The sequence below is a fragment of the Diabrotica virgifera genome, chromosome 9, assembly GCF_917563875.1.
Source record: "Diabrotica virgifera virgifera chromosome 9, PGI_DIABVI_V3a".
In the NCBI taxonomy this organism is placed as follows: Eukaryota; Metazoa; Arthropoda; class Insecta; order Coleoptera; family Chrysomelidae; genus Diabrotica; species Diabrotica virgifera.
Genome location: NC_065451.1, coordinates 158,305,496 through 158,328,959, shown reverse-complemented (window position 1 = coordinate 158,328,959; position 23,464 = coordinate 158,305,496). Strand labels below are relative to the sequence as shown.

General features: G+C 32.0%; 1 protein-coding gene across 1 annotated transcript in view; it reads left to right on the top strand.

Moving 5' to 3' along the window:
* Window positions 1-2,099: 2,099 nt before the first annotated feature.
* Window positions 2,100-23,464, top strand: part of LOC126891743 (putative uncharacterized protein DDB_G0282133) — a 97,866-nt gene continuing 76,501 nt past the window's right edge. The window contains exon 1 of the mRNA XM_050661016.1: window positions 2,100-7,432. Coding sequence (XP_050516973.1) covers window positions 2,713-7,432 — 4,720 coding nt within the window. The 5' untranslated portion in view covers window positions 2,100-2,712. The remainder of the gene's footprint in view (window positions 7,433-23,464) is intronic.

Below are 23,464 nucleotides of genomic sequence, written 5' to 3'. Positions count from 1 at the left end.
ATTACTTAGAGTTGTTTTTAATAAATAAAACCCAACATACAACTTTAATGATGAAAGTTTAATCAAATATCAATCCCACAATACATAAATTATCAATCCAAAGAAGCGACAAGATAAATTCAAAATACAAGTGAAGTTACACCTTTCTTCACATTTTTGACACGTTATGTCAAAATAAAGGAACTTTTATTAAAATAAAGGTGTCCTCTAATTTTCCTTAAATACAGGCGGCCTGTATTTTATTAAAAGACAAAAATAAAAGACGCAATACTGCGCATGCTTATATGTCAAAATAAAGGATCTTTTATTACAGGTCGACTTAAAAGACGTTGGCAATAACTCTCTATATGTATTAATATAAACAGAAAATAAAAACGCACTTAATCTGATATAAATTCTTCACTTTCCAATATTGATTATACTACATTCGCTCTCGCGAGATTTTTTTTGAGACATTCGGAATAGGAAACGTACAACACAAAAATTCCTACCTCACACTATTAACTGCTAAAATCAACTCAAATCAACTTAATCTTTCATTAAAAAAAGAAGAATTATTAGAAATAGTGGGAGTGTCTACTAATCTCATAAAATTTTGTGAAGTTTATTTCTGCAAAATATTTTTATTTTGTACAATAAATAATTTTCTCATTTGCTATCAATACATTATAATGGTTTAAATAAATAAATATTGATTGGCGTAAGGTTTATGTTATTTTTATGTCTGTTTACTATTAATAATATTGGATATGAGCAGGTGCGTTGGTTTTGTAGTAATTTCCAGTCACTTCTGACAACTGAATTTTTCAAAAAAGAAATTACTAACGTCAGTGTCAAAAAAAATCTCGCGAGAGCGAATGTAGTATATCAGTTCGATTTTGTATACATAACCTCACTATCGCAGTTTATGTCAATAAATCTTTATTAACGCAAAAGAAAATATTTTTGTTGCACTATAAATTACAGTATAAATTAATAACTAATGAATTCTAACAATTTTTTTCGGGTATTATCACTACAAAATAAAATATTCAAGTTTAACAAAATAATCCCATAAGACTCAGGGCCGGTACTTTATGTCTCCGTTAACAGCCGGTTAGTTAACGGAGGTTTAATCGGGACCTCTTTAGGTCTCTTGCGTTGTAATAAATGCAATTATAATGATTGTTATGCTTATTTATAATTATAATAATACTTGTAATTGCATTTAATACAACGCAAGAGACCTAAAGAGGTCCCGATTAAACCTCCGTTAACTAACCGGCTGTTAACGGAGATATAAAGTACCGGCCCTCAATGTTAAAACGTCCTTACAAAATCTGACAGCGCGTCACGTGACTGTAAGTAGAGGGGAGACGCACGGAGTCATTCTGAAAATTGTGGACTTTGCTGTTTTTGAAATGACCGATTCAATTATAAGTAATTAGACATTATTTTTATTTATGAAACTATTGTTACAATTTTTTAAAAAAGTAGAAGCAAAACAAACATTTACATCATTCGAATAAGGACGAATTTATATTAAAAACGAATGACTTTTATTTTACTATGCAGTTCACAAATTATGTATTCCAATATTAACTTACTATACATACATTTATTATCTGCTAGATTTACTTAGGTCCATTTTTCAGATGTAAAAATATCTAATAAACGCAATATTGATTAAATAAAAATAAAAAAAGTAAAGTTGGTATGGGATTCGAACCACGATTATCCACGTCCGAAGACCAAAGACCATTTCCCGTCACCACCCGCTCCAACTGTCAACACATATTACTCGATAAAGTGGGATATTCACGTCGTCGATATTCCCCTTAAATTAAAAAGAGACTACCGACCAAATAGGCTCATTTATCTCTGTCGCAACCGTCACCCATTTTAAGATCGCAGGGCGCAATCTAGAGTATTATATATCTATGGTATTAACCATGCTTTATTATACATAACCTCACATAATTCTTATACATGGCATATGACATAAGTCATCTTCATAGAACATTACTTTTGAACTAAATATTACCAACAAATAGAGTTTATAACCAATCTACTACAATCCTACAGGGTGTTAATGTTGCTACGAAATTAATAAGAAAACGTAATTATCTTTTAACCTACCCTGTATAATATTACAAAACCTTATATTTTAAGAAAGAAGAAATCGAGGAGAATCAAAAAATGTAAAAATATACAGGGTGTCCCATTTAAAAAAACGAAGTTACAATCAACTTCCGGTATAACCGGAAGTAGCAAAGAAAAGAAAATATTTTCATTAAATAGTTCATACCTCAAAACCCCTGTATTCCAATTTTCAAGATTCTCTTAGCTTTAGTTCTCGAGATATTTCTAATAGGCCCTTTATCTGCCTCACCCTGTATAGTGCTACTTCTCAAAAACTCAAAAGTTTTCTATTTTAAAATAGAAATTGGTTTTTTGATACACGAGTATGCTATAAAAAAACCAAAAAATATTATTCCGAAGTTTTAATTTTAAATAAGTAATACTTGGATAAACCCAGTACCTAAGGAGGAAGAGGCCAAAACCTAAAAGAGGAAGATACAGCATGGTGTTTGTTACTCTATGGTTTGTTATTTTATCAATTTTTAAATTTTAACCTAATTTTTCTTTTGTGGTAAGTGTAATGTTTTAAAGTAAAAGTTAAAGTTTTTAAAGTTAAAAGTTTTATTACTGAACAGAGGCTCTTCCACGAATATGCCATCATATAATGGCCGTACAAATTGGAAGAACAAGAACAAAAAGAAAAACAACCAGTTTAACCAAAGCTCTCAATCCACATCATATTATCAAGGTAATACACAGTTTAGTTTTGATGAAAGAGGTAATATACGACATAGTAATGATAATCCAAATAGAGTACCTAATGGAAAAGATTTTGGACATAACTATTCTAAAAATCGAAGAAAGAAGAATAGAAACAGGTCAAATTTCTACCATAAAACTGAGTGGCAAGATAAATCAAAACACTTAAATGAAAATTCATCCACAAATACGTTACATACATCAGAAAAACATCAGCAATTGATGAAAGTACCAAATAAAAGCAATAAAAAAGCAAATCATTCAATTTCCGATGAAACTTCCACTGATTTAATAGCTCAAAAGGATGACAGTGATTTGTTTTACTGTGACATAATGGGTAATTTAAGTCATAAAAACTCGCCACAAAGAACTGAAAAAAGTAGTCATAAAACTGTGATGGATTTGGTCAAAAACAATCAATTTAACGGAAGCTCTGAATCGACTTCATATAATCAAGGTAGTTCACAGTTTTTATTTGACGAAAGAGGTAATCTACGGCAGGGTAATGATAATCCAACTAGAGTGTCTAATAAAAAAGATTTTGGACATAGCTATTCTAAAAATCAAAGAAAGAAAAATAGAAACAGGTCCAATTTAGACCATAAAGCTGAACAGCAAGATAAATCAAAACACTTAAATGAAAATTCATCCACAAATCCGTTACATACATCAGAAAAAAGTCAGCAATTGATGAAAGTACCAAATAAAAGCAAAAAAAAAGCAAATCTTTCAAATGCTGAAACTCTCGCCGATTTAATAGCTCAAAAAGATGACAGTGATTTGTTTTACTTTGACATTATGGGCAATTTAAATAATACATACTCACCACAAAGAACTGAAAAAAGTGGTCATAAAACTGTGGTGGATTTGGTCGATAGCGATCTAGAAATAAGTTACCAAGAAAAAAATAATCACATCCATAAAACCTCAAAAAACGTAAGTAGTAAACGAATGATTCATCAGACATCATCAAAAGACAGTGTTGAAGCCCAATTTGAAGAAATGTTTGTTAGTCCCAAAAGGAACCATCATGTATCACCTAGTGTCATAAAGTCGATCGACAGCAATGTATTATTAAACAATTCAGTCAAATCCAAAAAGAAAAAGAAATTAGCAGAACATCATTCAGAAAATGTAAGTATTAATAGACATAGTAGAAAAAATTCAGATGAAATAATAGATATTTCATATAATGACATATATAATGAATTAAATGATTCAGTTGAATCGAAAAAGAAGGGTAAATCAAAACAATTAGTAAATATTAGAGAAAATCCAGATGACACATCAGATGTTTCTTATATTGACATACATAATGAATTAAATGATTTAGTTACACCTAAAAAGAAAAAGAAAAAAGAAAATTCTGATGAAACGATAGATGTTTCATATATTGACATACATAATGAATTAGATGACTTAGTTACATCTAAAAAGAAAAAGAAGAAATCAAAAGAATGTCCTGATTTGGAATTGGCAAATACAGATAGTCACCATAACAAAAGTGAAAAGAAGAAGAAAAAAATAGAACCACAATCTGAATTTGATTTGACTGGTGATGTTACTCATGATATTCATAGTTCATCCCAGATGTTTGATGGACCAAATGATAGGCACAACCTATTAAATGACTCAGGTATATCTAAAAAGAAAAAGGAAAAATCAAAAGAACGTCCTGATTTAGAGTTGGCAAATACAGATAGCCACTGTGACAAAAGTGAAAAGAAAAAGAAAAAAATACAAGTACAATCTGAATTTGATTTGACGGGTGATGGTTCTTGTGATAATCAAAGTTCGTTTGAGATGTTTGATGTACCAAACGATAGGCAAAACATTTTAAATGACACAGGTAAACCTAAAAAGAAAAAGGAAAAATCCGAAGCATGTCCTGATTTGGAATTAGCAAATACAAATAGTCACCTTGACAAACGTGAAAAGAAGAAGAAAAAAATAGTAGTCGAATCTGAATTTGATTTGACTGGTGATAGGTGTAGTGATAATCAAAGTTCACTTGAGATGCTTGATGTATCAAACAATAAGCACAACATATTAAATGACTTGGGTAAATCTAAAAATAAAAAGGAAAGATCAAAAGAATGTCCTGATTTGGAATTTGCAAATACAGACGGTCACCATGACAAAAGTAAAAAGAAAAAGAAAAAAATAGAAGTAGAATCTGCATTTAATTTGACTGGTGATGGCTCTTGTGATAATCAAAGTTCATTTGAGGTGTTTGATGTACCAAACGATAGGCACAACATATTAAATGACTCAGGTAAATGTAAAAAGAAAAAGGAAAAATCAAAAGAATGTCGTGATTTGGAATTAGCAAATACAGACGATCACCATGACAAAAGTAAAAAGAAAAAGAAAAAAATAGAAGTAGAATCTGCATTTAATTTGACTGGTGATGGCTCTTGTGATAATCAAAGTTCATTTGAGGTGTTTGATGTACCAAACGATAGGCACAACATATTAAATGACTCAGGTAAATGTAAAAAGAAAAAGGAAAAATCAAAAGAATGTCGTGATTTGGAATTGGCAAATACAGATAGTCACCATGACATAAGTGAAAAGAAAAAGAAAAAACTACAAGTACAATCTGAATTTGATTTGACGGGTGATGGTTCTTGTGATAATCAAAGTTCATTTGAGATGTTTGATGAACCAAACGATAGGCACAACATATTAAATGACTCAGGTAAATCTAAAAAGAAAAAGAAAAAATCTAAAGACTCTCCTGATTTGGAATTGGCAGATACAGACAGTCACCATGACAAAAGTGAAAAGAAAAGGAAAAAAATAGTAGTAGAATCTGAATTTGATTTGACTGGTGATAGGTGTAGTAATAATCAAAATTCACTCGAGATGCTTGATGTACCAAACAATAAGCACAACATATTAAATGACTCAGGTAAAAAGAAAAAGGAAAAATCCAAAGCATGTCCTGATTTGGAATTGGTAAATACAGATAGTCAGCATGACAAAAGTAAAAAGAAAAAGAAAAAAATAGAAGTAGAATCGGAAGTTGGCTTGACTGCTGTTGGTTCTTTTAATATTCAAAGTTCATTTAAAAAGTCAAGTAAACATGAAAAAATAGAACTGATAGACACAAATAGTGAATGTGGCAGAAAGTCTCCCATTTTGTCTTTTGACAGAGCTATTAAATTTAAGAAGAAGAAAACAGAAATACCAGAGGTAGATTCAGCATTCAGCAATGCATATCAACCAGATATTACTAAACCTTGGACTTCTAAAAAGAGGAAGAATCACTCTTTTGATGACAAAAAATTAGGAGTATCTGATAATGGTAATAGCATGTTGATCGATTCTTGTACTCCAAAAAAGAAAAGAAAAATAGATTTGGAATCGGTGAATGCTGAGTCATTGAATACTTCTACCGATCATGTGAAAGAGAAGAAACAAAAAGTAAATGAAGGAGTACATTCCTTAAAGAATAGTAAGGATAATAATGTATTAAGTTACCCTTCTTCTCCAGTCAAATGGAAAAAAATAAAGGAATCTCCATCCAACGAAGATATTGAATCATTATCAATATTATTTGGAGTTAATTCTGCACAAAAAGAGACCATGGAACCTATGGTAAATCTTGACTCTAGTGTCGATTCCTCAGGATCTAGAAAAAAGCAAAAAAGATTAAATCTAGAACCTTTGTATACTGATCTATTAGTTTCACCTACAAATTCTTTACATCTTGAAGACAAAAACAGTTTTTCAGAATATTTAAATGACAGGGACTGGGTTCAAACAAATGAAGTAGAGGATAGTCCAAGAGTTAAACCAAAACTTAATTTTGAATCTGATATGTATTTTGAAACAATTGCACAAGATGTGAGGAGAAAGAAAAAAGAACATTCTCAGGACCTAGATTCATCATCTTCAAGCAGTATTGAAAACACTACTGATGTCAATGTTAGCAACAAAAGATTAAAAGGCCCTAAAGCACCAGATGTAGGGAGAAAGGAAGAAGAACATTCCCAGGACTTGGATTCATCATCTTCAAGCAGTATTGAAAACACTACTGATGTCAATGTTAGCAGCAAAATATCAAAAGGCCATAAATCGCCAGATATGTGGAGAAAGAATAAAAAAGGAAAGGAAAGGAAAAAAGAAGGAAAGAAATCTAATTCCCAGGAATTAGATTCATCATCTTCAAGCGATGTTGATGACAAATCACATGTTAGAAAATCAAGAGGGCCTAAATTTGCTTATGTATCAAAGTTCCTTTCTACTAACAATCTTAAACAAAAACAAACTAAACTTACTGATTGGCTGAATAAACAACAAGAGTTATCAAAAATAGATTTGTCTAAAGAAAATGGAGCGAATAAATCTAAGGTACAAATAATTTCAACTGAGGAAGAAGAAGATAGTGAAGATTGTATAGAAGAAGCAAATGATAGTAAGAGTAAAAATAAGAAAAAACCTTCTGATAATGAATATAGTAAAGGCCTGAAGAACCTTAAATGTAGACGAAGCAAAGAAGTATACACTGCTATATATAGTGACACGCAAGATTCTGCTGCTAGCGAGATGGAAGATTCTAGTAGTGAAGATGAATATGACAAAGAAACCAGTGGCAGGAAGCAAGGTAATCATTTTGATTAAGTACTATTATAGTAGCATGTGTATAGTATTTTTAAGTGTATACTTATTATCACTTGGTATTAGGGTGTTCCGAGAAAACCAAAGTTTAAAAATGACGATCTCCCCGGCTGTTTTCTGGTGATGGATAGCCTATAGCCCCTTAATTTCAAATTTCAGCCCAAAATGTTAACCCTAACCCTTGTCTCAAGCCCACCAAAAAAATTTTTTTTTGGGATTTTCAAGGGTATAAACACTCAATTTCAAATTTCAGCCCAAAATGTTAACCCTACCCCTTGTGTCAAGCCCTCCAAAAATTTTTTTTTGGGATTTTCCAAGATTTTTAATTATTTTTTTCTTTTCTTTTTTTATCTCCCCAGCTGTTTTCTGGTGATGGGTAGCCTATAATCCCTCAATTTCAAATTTCAGCCAATTTGAAAATTAAAATTTTAACAATAATCCTTGTCCCAAACCCCCAAACACAAAAATTGTTGGGTTTTTCAAAGATTTTTTATTACTTTGAATATTTTTTTAAGAAAACACACAAGTAAATTCAGTTTTAAATTTTATTTTACATACAGTAAGGTCATCCAGGGTTAGTGTGACGTAAAAATATGCAAATTTGATTTTAAAATACAAAAAAATATATTTGCTTTTAATTGAATGGTTTCAGATTTTTAATGAAGACTTTCTGGTTAATTGTCACAATCATTGCACAGTGCACAGTGAATAGGCATGTTGCATTTTTAAAATTCCTTCTACATTATGTTTTATTTAACCCTCGGATGACCAAGGGGGGTAAATTTGGACCCCGATGCATGTTTTTATTTAATAAATTCAGAAATATTTTCAATTTTAAACTCATTATTTTTTATTTGACTTTAATATCATTCTAGATACCCTCATATTCTGTAATAAAAAAAATTCCCTATATTTTACGAAAAAAAAATATTTACTGAATTTGGGGTCAAAGAAGAACTCCGTTGGCCTTCGCCAATTCCAATATTATTTCCAATGTATTCCAATTTTATATTAAGTAAATGCCGTCTATTATATGGAATTGTATGTAAGAAACATTTCAATATTAAAAAAAAAAAAATTGCCAAACCTGTGGCGACGTAATTAGTGTATATTTGAAAATTTCTTTAGTTCTAAGTTCAGAATGATGATTCCTGTTTTTGTTCAGTTATAATTAAAAATATGTTTTACTAATGTTTATTTATAATTTATTGATACAATAGTAACATTAAAATTACGAATACATTATTACATTTCTTAAAACAACTTCATTTTTTTGTCAATTGTCATTTTTTACCCCCGTTGGTCATCCGTGTAACAAAAAAGGTTGGTCATCGGAAGGTTAAGAGGGTAAGGTGTCACAATATCCATTCATTATGGGGTTACTGTGACTAGGATTAGGGATAGTGTGACAACTAGCTTTTTTGCCGTTTAAAAGCACCTAGGATTGAGTGTGCCTTGGTGTGACAAAGAAACCCATTACAAAAATATTGTAATACTTTTTGGCATTTAAAAATTCGACCATTTTAGAAAAAAATGTAAAATTTCTTATTTAAAACACCAATTTTTTTATTAAACATATGTATTTTATTGAGAATTTTCTTTTACAAATTCAGTAACATCTAACATTCAAAAACATCGACTTTTCCATTAAAAGTATACCGAATTCTTTCACCATTAAGGGATAATATCGGATCCATCAATATTCCTAGAATCTGAGACATTCTAATAAATGAACTGTATTTTTCATTAACAACAAAACACTTTATCCTTATCAACACTTCTTAATCCTACCACTTCTATTTCATCTTTAGTGTCATCAAAGTTTTCAATTACACACATACCTAAAAGCAGTTCTACCACGCTTCCCATCCATAAAAGTTGCATCTATAAGAGCCTTGTTTAATATCTTCCTCGTTTACAGGTTTTAGTGTCGCAGTTTCCTCTAAGAGTTACTCTTCTGCCTCGTCACTTTCCTCTAAAGACATCTTCTGATTCATCTTTTTTTGACTTTTTCTTAATTGTTTTTGGACAGGTTTTCTGTTTTCCTTTAACGGTCTCAGCCTTTTTGTCTTTAAAAAACTGATGTACATATTCTGCTTATGTTATTATTTCTGCAGTATCAAGTCTTCGTTTAACTTTCTTTTTTACGCTAGTTTGAACTATCTTTTCCAGAACCCGTGTTGAGCTGCCCCCCCCCCACTTGCAAAAATTAAAAAACAAATAGCCCTGATTGATGAGCTATTTATGAGCTTTCATATTCCGCAAACTAAAAATTTTGAGCTCGTTCCACTGAGCAGGAATTTAATACTGTAGTGGACTGAGTCAGCCCCCCCACTACTTAAAAATAGGAATATTGAATCGGTTTTTGCGGCAGAATTACGAGCTATTTATGAGCTCTTGAAATTATATAGTTTCGATTTTTGAGCTCATCCCCTTCACCCCCAAACAACCCTTTAATTGATTTAACTTAAGAGAAAAATGCTGAGAAAACTTAAAATATATCGTATTGCGGATATAATTAATATAGCTTATAAGAATAAACTATTAAATCACGTGCATTTCGATTATTGAGCTACAACCCCTTCGCAAGAAAACCACCCTATCTTCCTGGCTGAAGAGAAAGTTGTACTTAAAATAATTTAAATTAATTATTTGGCGACTACATATTATTTAATAATTTATAAGCTCCCAAATTACGTGCATTTCGATCTTCTTCTTCAAGTGCCGTCTCCTAATCGGAGGTTGGATATCATCATCACTATCTTTACTCTATCCACCGCTGCTCTAAAGAGTTCTATAGAACTGCATCTAAACCAGTCCCTTAAATTCTTTAACCATGACACTCTCCTTCTTCCTATACTCCTTCTGTAACATAGTACGTTAACCCTTAGCATTGAATAAAATATTATAAGTATAGTTTATAGTAATGTAAATATGTTTCGGCATTGACCGGTATTGACCTTATGATTTATTGTATATAAACGAACCAAAGAATTGACGAGACATTCAGATCAATCGATTAGTCACGATGAACCAATAATACCTTAGTTATTGTTTACATATATACTGTTGTTTAATTGTTTAAACGAACGCTGTGAAGTTCAAATATATTTATAAAGTGAAAATGGTATATTATTGTACATCCCGCACTTAGGGCACAATAGCTCAGCCACCAGACCTAGTACCACGTCATGGCGATCCTGCCAGGATTTAGCTTTAGGTTGAATTTCCGGCATGTTTCGAATACCTTTCTTAAGTTAGTTAAGTGATGATTTTCTGATATGCCTATTACAACTATATCGTCCATATATAGGAATGCTTTTTCGGGTGTCAATCCTGAGAATGCTATCGACATCATTCTTGAAAAGCTATTTGGGCTTATGTTTAACCCAAACGGTAATCTTGTGTACTGAAATGATCCTTTCTGTGTACTGAAGGAGGTGTATTTTCTTGAGGCTTTTTCTAGTGGGATTTGGTGGAAACCTGACATTAGGTCCAGGACTGAAAACCACCTAGATCTTCCTACTTGATCTAGAATTGCATCTATGCGCGGTAACGGGAATTTATCTGTGACTAACTTCTTATTAAGTTGTCTAAAATCAATGCACAATCTCCACGCCTTGCTTCCGTCTATTGATTTTTTAGGTACTAAAACTACTGGACTGTTGTATTCCGACGTTGAAGGTTCTACGATACCTTGCTTTAGCATTTTGTTTACCTGCGCGTTGACTTCCGATGTTTGAAAATGTGGGGTACGATAATTTTTAATATATACTGGGGTAGTATCCTTCACCCGTAGCTTCTGTTCGTAAAAATTATTATGTGTTAATATGTCGTCTTTTAATGCAAAGATGTCTGCAAAATCTTCACACAAGGCTACTAGTTTCTCTTTCGCATACTCAGGAACTTCTAGATTCAGTGATTCCTGCAATATTTTCTTCCTGTTTTCCATAACATTCTCCACCTTATATATGTTGAATAGGTTCAGCTCCAATGTTTTGATGTCATTTGTATTGATAATCGCACTCTCATAGTTTGTATTCAAAATTTTGATATATGGGTTTTTCCTTGAAATGATCGATCTTGCTATGAAAACTCCTTGTATAATTTCCTGTTGTTCTACGACTATATTCTCATTTATACCTTTAAATCCATTGATTAATCTATAAATTTCGCATCTCGGTGGAATTGCTATGTTGTTCTGATTTGTGTTATCAAGAATATTAAGACTAATGTAATAATCATCGTCAGTTTTTACGTGTAGTTTCAGGTTGGAATAGTCTAACATACATTGATATTTGGTTATGAAGTCTCTCCCGATTATTCCATCTGTGGGTATCGGAAAGTCTTTCCTAACTACCTGGAAGCTATGAAGAAAAGTGTTTCCATTTATGTTTAGTAAAGTGTCTACTCTCCCTAACGTTTGTAATTCTCCTTGCGTAACTCCCTTTATTTTGACTATTGAGTTTCTTTGTATTGCTTGGCGTGGGAAATCATCCTCAATTTTTAATAAGGAAATATCTGCTCCTGTATCCAGTATAAATGTGTGTATTTTATTCGATATTTTTGTGTAAATTTCTACAAAGTTAGAGAGTGTTAAGTCAAAGTTGTAAATATAATGGCTACTTTCTTTTGTGAGACGGTTGGGATTGACCCTAACCCTATTTCCATTCAAAACCCCAACTGCGTTTCCTCAGGCGAATTTTCGCTTGTACTCTCGCTTTCGCAAGTTCTAATATTGGCATTATTTGCTCTGTTAAAATTTGATCTACTGTTTCCCCTATTATAATATTCCTGATTTCTCCTATATCTTGGGTCTCCTCTATATCTAGTACCGTTGTTATTTCGCCATTCTCCTTGCTGTCTCTCATAATTGTTTCTATTCCAATTTCTGTCCTGACCTCTACTACTGTTTCCTCTAAAGTTGGTCTTATAGTTCAGCACTCTATTCTGCTGCTCATCTGACGTGTCTATTGACAAAAATTTTGTCAACGCCTCCTGTGGTGTGTCAAACTTCCCTGCTTCCATTATTATCCTTACCCTTTCCGAACTTGCATTTCGCGTCAATGTATTGACTGTTGCTTCTGCCGCGTATTTTCTAACCAGGTCTCCGGGCATTCCTTCCGCTATATACGCTGTTTTCAGTTGTTCTACCAATTCTTCTATTTCTGTAGCGTATGTTGTCGCGTCCCTATGGGCTTGTTTCTTCCTATTCAGCTTGGCTATTACCAATTTAGGACTATCTCCTTTTATATTTTTCTTTAATGTGTCTATAATTTTCTCGATGGAATCCTCTGTCGTGATTAGACTTCTCGCTTTTCCAATAAGCCTTGATTTTACCAGTGTTATTGCTGTATTTTCGTGCCCTTCTTGTATCGATTTTACGAATTCTAATGCATCCACGAATGCTTGCAACTTCCCGATTTCTCCATCGAATTCTCTGGGCAACACCCTACTCGCTGTAGTTAGAAAGTCGTTCATATTTAAGGCCATGTTTTCCTCAGTTTCGTTGTGGTCCTGTGCTTCCACTATATCTTTTCTTATATGTTGTGTAATCGTCTCGGGAACTATTATCCTTGAGTCTAGAGCTTGGAAAGTTCTGATAACCTTATCCCTGATTTTGCAGAAATAATTGCTACAAATAGTACGCTGAGCGTCGTTAAGGATTCCTTCGTTTTTGCTTACCAGTGCAATGAACTCGTTATATGTAGTGATTAGGTTGCTGATTATGTCCAATCGTACTTCTATATTTTTGGGTATTGCTTTTTTCAATGCTCTTTTACTCTGTTTATCACTTTCTTTTAACAGGCTATCTAATTTATTTTCAAAAGTTTCCCAATTAGCCGACATTTAAAGTAAATCTAATCATTGCTCATTATATTAAAAAAATATTATGTTATATTAAGTTAAATCATTAGTAAAATGTCATGTCAATGAATATTAAAGAATATTATATTTTAGAATCCCTATAAAATAATGTCAATACCTTAAACTCGGTCCATCATGATAATAAAAATTTGAAAATAATAATAAAAGTTCGATAAAGGAAGTATAAAAATAGGATAAATTCTTACCTTGTCTCTTTACACCTGGATTGCTTCTTTGGATTGTCCTCTTAAAGTTTCTCCCCTGTGTCGACTTTGGTTCGTTTCTCTATTGGATTGGTTTTACTTCCCATTTCTAGTTTATAACAACTATTTTCTGCGTACTTTCCTTCGGGTCCAAAAGGCTGGAGCTTAGCATGCTTTTCCAATTAGGCAGGTCGCCATGATATCAGCTGAAAGACTTATATATTGATAATACTCATATCTTGGCAATAACAAGGGCCCAAGCAAAAAGAAATGCAGGGTCTAAGGTAGAGTGCGGAAAGCCCGTCCCGAATCAAGCAAAGATTAACACTCACAGTCAGGGAAAAGCTGTAAGGAAGGTACTAAATAATTTAGAAGCACATAAGCTACCAATCCTGTCTTTTGTAGATAACCGTATTTCTCTCGAGATGAACATACGGATCAGAAACAGGATACGGGTTTGCGAAAGACTGCCTACCAATTTTACCAACTTTGATTTAGGTCAAGCGTTGGGAAAGCTTAATAAGCTTGCGGAGGCTAGAGGAATCAAAAGAATAAAAATATATACGAATGACGTTATTTTCACAAACTGCACAATCACAGAATTTATAGAGAAAGGAAATAAAGTATTAAAAAATATAGAAATATGCATTTGCGAAGTACCTAGAACAATAACGGAGAAAAAAGAAAAAAAGCAATTAATAGAGACCTATCATAACCACCCGATGTTTGGAGGCCATGTAGGGAATAATAGACTAATAAAGAAACTAAAAGCCAATTTTAAATGGAAAAATATGGAAAACGAAGTAAGACTGTATATCAAGAATTGCCACAAATGTCAAGTAAACAAACCAAAGAAAGGCCATACAGAGGAATTCGTAGTAACGGACACTTCCGAGAAACCATGGGATATAGTGTATATTGACACGGTAGGCCCATTCCCACGGAGCAGAGAAGGAAATCGGTATTGCATAACAATGCTCTGCGAACTGACGAAATACGCAGTAAGTATCCCGGTGCAGGACAAGGAGGCGCATACAATAGCTAGGGGTATATTCGAAAACTTCATACCCACCTACGGGCTAATGAAACAAATAAGGACGGATCAAGGGACGGAATACAAAAACGAAATAATGTCGAGTTTGACGAAAATGCTCAACATCCAACATAACTTCTCGGTAGCTTACCACCCTCAATCGATAGGAAGCTGCGAAAAATTACATCGCACACTTAACGAGTACGTCAGGTGTTTCATCAACGAAGGTAAGGATGACTGGGATGAGTGGTGTAGAATGTTCACATACTGTTACAACACCACCCCCAATTCATACCATGGGTACACACCTTTTGAATTAGTATATGGGAGGCCAGCAAATATACCTGAGAACCTCACCTCTAACATCCAACCATGCTACAATATAGACGCATATTATAATGAGCTTAAGTATAAACTTCAGTTTGCGCATACCAGAGCCCGCAAAATTTTAATACAACAAAAAATAAACAGGCAGGGGCAAAGCCAAATCGTAGCATCACCTCAGAAATTCAAAGTAGGTGACTTAGTCTTAATTAAAAACGAAGAGAACACCAAATTCGATTCATTGTACAACGGTCCATATAGGATATCAGAGATAGGTAAAGTAAATTGCAAAATTGAGTTAAAACCGGGAAAAATAAAGGAAGTTCATAAGAATAGGCTATATTCATACAAGAAGTGAATTAGTGTGAAAGAAAGACTAAAATATATTTAATTTGTAAATAAGATTTAATCTGGTTATAAAATAGGTACCAACTTATTAGAATAAGGAATAATATAAATATTTTATTGCTATATTTTGGATAAAAATAGGATTTCTGTTAAGTTAGGGTGATAATATAGTTGAGGACTTATATCTGACGATATAAGCCCTCCTCTCTAAAAGGGGATGATGTAACATAGTACGTTAACCCTTAGCATTGAATAAAATATTATAAGTATAGTTTATAGTAATGTAAATATGTTTCGGCATTGACCGGTATTGACCTTATGATTTATTGTATATAAACGAACCAAAGAATTGACGAGACATTCAGATCAATCGATTAGTCACGATGAACCAATAATACCTTAGTTATTGTTTACATATATACTGTTGTTTAATTGTTTAAACGAACGCTGTGAAGTTCAAATATATTTATAAAGTGAAAATGGTATATTATTGTACATCCCGCACTTAGGGCACAATAGCTCAGCCACCAGACCTAGTACCACGTCACTTCCGCCTCTTATCTTTCCCTGTATTATCAGTCTTAGCATTTCATATCGCGGTCCCCTCATTACGTGTCCCAGATATTGTAACTTTCTTATTTTTATTGTGTTTATTATTTCGCATTCTTTACCCATTTCTCGCAGTACTTCCGTGTTCGTTTTCCTCTGTGTCCATGCTATTCTAAGCATTCTTCTGTAACACCACATTTCAAATGAATGTAGCTTATTTATGTGTTCTTGCTTTAATGTCCAGCTTTCAAGTCCATATTGTAATATCGAGAACACGTAGCATCTCAAAGCTCTTGCTCTCAGTTCTAAGCTAAGGTCTTTGTTGCAGAGAACTGTTTTCATTTTTACAAACGCATTTCTTGCTATTTCTATCCTGGTCCTTATTTCTGTTGTTTGATCATTTTTCTCTGAAATCCAGGTTCCTAGGTATTTGTATTTATCAACCCTTTCTATCGGTACATTTCCCAAATATATGCTTGTTTGTATGTTTGTTTTCTTAGTTATTATCATGTATTTGGTCTTTTTTATATTCTTTTTAGTCCATATTCTTTACAGAAATTGTTTGTTTTGTTCAGTAGTAGTTGGAGTTGTTCAGCAGAGCTTGCTATAATCACGGTGTCATCTGCATATCTTATGTTGTTAATAGATCTTCCGTTAATTATTATTCCTTCACTTTGAGATAGCAATGTTTCTTCAAAAATGGCTTCACTATATGCATTAAAGAGTAATGGAGACATAATACATCCCTGCCGAACTCCTCTCCTGATTTCAATTTCTGGACTGGGTTCGTTATCTATTACAATTTGTGCTCTTTGATTCCAGTAAAGGTTTGTTATTATTCGTAAGTCCCTTTTGTCTATGTTTTTTGTCTTTAGAATTTGGACTAATTTTTAGCATTTAGATCAGTAACTTGCAATTTATTTTGTATAGTGCAGTCACTGAAGGTAAAAATCAACGATTACCTTCAATTTCGGTGAACCTTCGTCGATTTTCACGAAAATTTGTCAATGGTTAGAGGACACCTCAAGAAACAAAGGTGACATGGTACCACCTTGCGCCTTTACCCTGAGGGTGGATACCGCCCCTTCTCGGGGGTGAAAATTATTTTATAAAAAATAACTGCACAAACCGATAAAAAAACAAATTATTAGCAAAATTTATTATATAAAGTTATTAAAATAAGTCAATACTTGGATCAAAAATTTTAATTATTCGTGTAAAAAATGCATGTTTTGAAGCGGTTTTTCGTAAATCACCGAAAAACTGTAAGTTTTTACAAAAAAGTTAATAGTACTTTTATTCGTATAGCTTATATTCTAAGAATAAACTCTTAAATCACGCGCCTTTCGATTATTGAGCTACAACCCCTTCGCAAGAAAACCATCCCATATTCCCGGCTTAACAGAAAGTTGTACTTAAAATAATTTAAATTAATTGTTTGGCGACTAGATATCGTTTAATAATTTATGAGCTCGCAAAATATACGCATCTCAATTATTGAATTGCCATTTTCTGTCTATAGTGCAGTCACTGAAAGTAAAAATCAACTATGACCTTCGATTTCAGTAAATCTCCATTCATTTTCACGAAAATTGGTGAGCGGATAGAGGATACGTCAAGAAAGAAAATTAACAATAACAACTTAGCCGGGGGTATAGGTCACCCCTTCTCGGGGGTGAAAATTACTTTATTAAAAATAACCCCACAAATCAAGAGAGGGACAAATTCTATGCAAAATTTGTTATATAATGTTATTAAAATAAATCAATACTTTTTGAGTTATTAAAGAACAAATATTTTAATTTTTGTGAAAGAAAATGTATGCTTTAAAGCGATTTTTCATAAATAACTTATGCCCGGTTGCACCAACAGATCTTAAGCTTAAGTCGAGAATATCATAAGAATTATTATAATACAATTATAATATATTACAATAAGAATACCATAATATAATAATAGATATAATTGATAATAAGGTAAGAATCTAAAATTATGGTGCAACGTAAGTGATACTCAAGAAGGCCCTATCTATAAGTAGAGCTTAGCTAAGCTGGAGCTTAAGATCTGTTGGTGCAACCAGGCATTAAAAACTGTAAGTTTTTACAAAAAAGTTTTCATCACTAAAATTAAAGCTAATAAAAAATATAATAAATTGCTGACTTGAAAAACCCTTTAATGTAAATTTAAAGTAGGTTATAGGTAATTAAATGTATAGTTTTTTCTGCGACTATTCAAATCTAAGGATTCAAGCTTAAATAACGGGAAAGAGATGCATTTTATAACACTTACTAAATACATCTAAATAAAAAATGAATGGAGATTTACCGAAATCGAAGGTCATATTTGATTTTTACCTTCAGTGATTGCACTATAGAAAGAAAATGGCAATTCAATAATTGAGATGCGTATATTTTGCCAGCTCATAAATTATTAAACGATATGTAGTAGCCAAATAATTAATTTAAATTATTTTAAGTACAACTCTCTCTTAAGCCGGGAATATGGGATGGTTTTCTTGCGAAGGGGTTGTAGCTCTATAATCGAAAGGTGCGTGATTTAAGAGTTTATTCTTAGAATATAAGCTATTCGAATTAAGCTACTATTAACTTTTTTGTAAAAACTTACAGTTTTTCAGTGATTTACGAAAAACCGCTTCAAAACATGAATTTTTTTCACGAATAATTAAAATCTTTGATCTGTAATAACTTAAAAAGTATTGACTTATTTTAATAGCTTTATACAGTGCTAGTCAAAAGTCCGTACCTCCCCTCGTATCTTTTGAACGGTTACACCAATAATAGTGAAATTTGGAAGGAGGAAATAAACGGACGTAGGCTTCTTACCTAGTTATGACAGGTGACGTAATAGTGACAGATAATTTTAAATGGGACCTTATGGCAAGTGACACCTCGTTTGAAAGGTATTGCAAATACATATTCAGTTATACTAATTTTGTTTAAGTTTAAGCTAATTTTGATAAATAAATGAAATAAATATAAAATTGTAGTTTCGCCTTTAACTAATAAAAATTCAAAATTCCGCCTATGATTACTTGTCAAAAAGGTTGACGTTGACGTAAAAACTACTAGAGAATTGAAAAACGTCAACTTTTTTGACAAAAAAACCATAGGCGGACATTTGAATTTTTATTAATTAAATGCGAAACTACAATATTATATTTATTTAATTTATTCACCAAAATCAAAATAAACTTAAACCCAAAAAAATTAGTATGACTGAATAGGAATTTTGAATACCTTTCAAACGAGGTATCACTTGCCACAAGGTTCCATTTAAAATTATCGGTCACAGTGGCTCTGTATACTCTGTCACTATTACGTCACCTGTCATGACTAGTTAAGAAGCTTACGTCCGTTTATTTCCTGCCTCCAAATTTCACTATTATAGGTATAACCGTTCAAAAGATAAGAGGGGGGTACGGACTTTTGACTAGCACTGTATAATAAATTTTGCTTTTAATTTATTTTATTGATTTGTGCAGTTATTTTTTATAAAATAATTTTCACCCCCGAGAAGGGGCGGTATCCACCCTCAGGGTAAAAGCGCAAGGTGGTACCATATCACCTTTGTTTCTTGACTTATCCTCTAACCACTGACCAATTTTAGTGAAAATCGATGAAGGTTCACCGAAATTGAAGGTAATGGTTGATTTTTACCTTCAGTGACTGCACTATACAAAATAAATTGCAATTTACTTATCTAAATGCGCGTAATTTGGAAGCTTATAAATTATTAAATGATATGTAGTCGCCAAATAATTAACTTAATGCATTTTAAGTACAACTTTCTCTTAAGCCGGGAAGGTAGGGTGGTTTTCTTGCGAAGGGGTTGTAGCTCAATAATCGAAATGCACGTGATTTAATAGTTTATTCTTAGAGTATATAAGCTATAGGAATTATATCCGCAATACGATATATTTTAAGTTTTCTCAGCATTTTTCTCTTAAGTTAAATCAATTAAAGGGTTGTTTGGGGGTGAAGGGGATGAGCTCAAAAATCGAAACTATATAATTTCAAGAGCTCATAAATAGCTCGTAATTCTGCCGCAAAAACCGATTCAATATTCCTATTTTTAAGTAGTGTAGTAGGGGGCTGAGTCAGCCCCCCCCCCCCAACCACTAAAGTATTAAATTCCTGCTCAGTGGAACGAGCTCAAAATTTTTAGTTTGCAGAATATGAAAGCTCATAAATAGCTCATAAATCAGGGCTATTTGTTTTTTGATTTTTGCAAGTGGGGGGGGGGGGCAGCTCAACACGGGTTTTTCCAGAAGCATGTGCTCAAACACTTTCCCTGGTGTTTCTTGCCCAACAGAAAGTTCGGTGATTTGACACCTTTGTAATGGACTGGAGGATTGGCCAGTGATTTGATGCTCTTTATTTAATAGAGTGATAGATGATGAATCAGCGATCCCTTGCTCTTCTGATGAACGGTTGCAAGTTACTGTCAAATTATCTGATCAAATTAAGGTAGTAAGTGGTGATAGTGTCACATGTCACACTATACCCATGTTTCACTGTCACAGAAACCCCACATTGTGAAAATTTGTGTGGTTACTGTGACATGCCTAAAAAAATAATAGATAAAGACAATTAGGTCTTTAAAATAAGTATAATGTTTAAAATAAGTTATGCAATACTATGCAGAGAAAAAATCATAATTAAATACAAATAATTTTGAAGAAATCCAAAATTTGGACTAATATATCAGAATTTCAAATTTCGAATTAAAATACATACATAAATAAATACTATGATTTTAACCTAAAAACCAGAGGGGACTGAAACAATTTTTTTTAAATAATCTGTTGAAATGCAATAGAAGTGTAATATAACATCATATATAAAATAAATGCACAATATAAATTAGTAATTAATGTTGCCACACTAACACCGCTGTCACACTAACCCTAGGTGACCCTATATCCCTGTAAGTTGGAACCATATGGAAAACTTTTTTATGATTAATTTTACTAAAAAAAGTTACTCTTCATAAAAAGTTCTGCAAACCTAAGATTCAACCATCAGATATCAAATTTTATGAATATTATATGAGGTATGTCAAAAAATATTAAGTTCACTCAAGAGTAAAGTAGCTTTATTTTTCACAATATTGAAAATTGTTATTATGAAAATTTAATTAAGAACTATATTCTAATATCCAATTACATCCTTCTAATTAAAAAAAAAATGAAAATTTTTCTTAAATTATGAATAGCCAACATTATTTTCAGTTATTTAAATTATGATAACTCTTTTATTATTAATTTTACTAAAAAGGTTATTCTTTATAAAATGTTTGGCATGGTCTAAAACCTAAAATACGACCATACTATATCAGATTTTATCAATTTTATACGAGGTATGTCAAAACATGAATTTCGCTCAACTGTAAATAAAATACCTTTATTTTTCACAATATCGAAAATTGTGGTTATGAAAAGTTGTTTAGAATTAAAAACTGTGTTTCAATATGTAATTACATCCTTCTAATTGAAATATTCTACACTACAAAACCTTACTCTTGATCGAAATTCATCATTTTTGAAATACCTCGTATAAAATTTGATATAAGTTGGTTGTATTTTAGGTTTTAGATCATGCAGAACTTTTTATGAAGAATAATTGTTTCTTAAAATTAATAATAAAAGAGTTATCATAATTGAAATAACTGAAAATAAAGTTGGTTATCCATAATTTAAGAAAAATTTTCAAAATTTTATTTATTTTTTCAATTAGAAGGATGTAATTGCATATTAGAATATAGTTCTTAATTCCAAACAACTTTTCATAATAACAATTTTCAATATTGTGAAAAATAAAGCTACTTTACTCTTGAGCGAAATTCATATTTTTTGACATACCTAGTATAATATTCATAGAGTTTGATATAAATTTACGTGCATAGAAATCGGCCTTCTTAAAAATTTGGTCATTTTTGATGTCTCATATTTCCTAAACCTGATGGCCGATTTAAGTGATTTTTTAGTATGCTATAGCCTGATTCTTTAACAATACCGATGTAATAATATTGTTACTAAACAGGTAAATTTTCATTGTATACCGGGTGTACGAATCAAACTGTGTTTTTCTCTCAAAGTTTGCATCACCCTGTGGAATATTCTAGCATTTATAAAATACTGAAATTAAAACCCAACTATAGCCTCAGGTTTTCTTAACATTCTGTTTTTTATTCATTCGTTTATGTTGGATAATAAAATAGTTAGATAGTCCAGAAAGCCACTGCGCGTCCGCTAGGAAAAATATTCTAATTCGGATTTTTTGCAAAATCTTACTCAAAAAGGACTCCTTTTAACAAATTTGCATGTTGCCAGAACCAAAAGGTGGTCAAAAATTTTTTAAACGTTTTTTTTTGTTTTTTTCCTAAAATTATTTTTTTTGCATGGAATCATGCATTTTTTTTAGGTTTTTTGGATCATTCCAAACAGAAAAGGTCTTTAGTGACTTTTCTCTAAAAATGATAGTTTTTGACATATAAGCGATTAAAAATTTAAAAATTGCGAAATCGGCCATTTTTAACCCTCAAAAACTATGTGAAAAACTGAAAATTTGAATGTTGCCATGGTAGGTAGATATTCTTTAAACATCGATTGATGAAATCCCGAAGAGTTTTTTGCAATACATTATTCAAAACTCCTTTGTTTTTTAATTGCTAATCAAGCGTGCGCGACACTATTTTACACCGACAGTATGGTGCAAATGAAAGGAATAAATTCGTTATTTCGTAAACCGGCGACTTTAAGGAAAAATCCCGAAACGTCAATTTTTATTTTTAAGTTATGATATTGTGGCATATATGGTATACTAGTGACGTCATCCATCTGGGCGTGATGACGTAATCGATGATTTTCTTAAATGAGAATAGGGGTCGTGTGGTAGCTCATTTGAAAGGTTCTTCAATTCTCTATTCAGTAATGTAAACATTTACATAATTATTTATACAGGGTGTCCAACAAATTTTTATTAAATTAAATTATTTGACAAAAAAAGAAGTAGACGGACACCCTGTATAAATAATTATGTAAATGTTTACATTACTGAATAGAGAATTGAAGAACCTTTCAAATGAGCTACCACACGACCCCTATTCTCATTTAAAAAAATCATCGATTACGTCATCACGCCCAGACGGATGACGTCACTAGTATACCATATATGCCACAATATCATAACCTAAAAATAAAAATCGACCTGTTTCGGGATTTTTCCTTAAAGTCGCCGGTTTACGAAATAACGAATTTATTCCTTTCATTTGCACCATACTGTCGGTGGAAAATAGTGTCGCGTACGCTTGATTAGCAATTAAAAAACAAAGGAGTTTTGAATATTGTATTGCAAAAAACTCTTCAGGATTTCATCAATCGATGTTTAAAGAATATCTGCCTACCTTGGCAACATTCAAATTTTCAGTTTTTCACATAGTTTTTGAGGGTTAAAAATGCCCGATTTCGCAATTTTTCAATTTTTAATCGCTTATATGTCAAAAACTATCATTTTTAGAGAAAAGTCACTAAAGACCTTTTCTGTTTGGAATGATCCAAAAAAAACCCAAAAAAACTTTTTTCCATGCAAAAAAAATTATTTTATAAAAAAAAAACAAAAAAAAAACGTTTAAAAAATTTTTGACCACCTTTTGGTCCTGGCAACATGCAAAT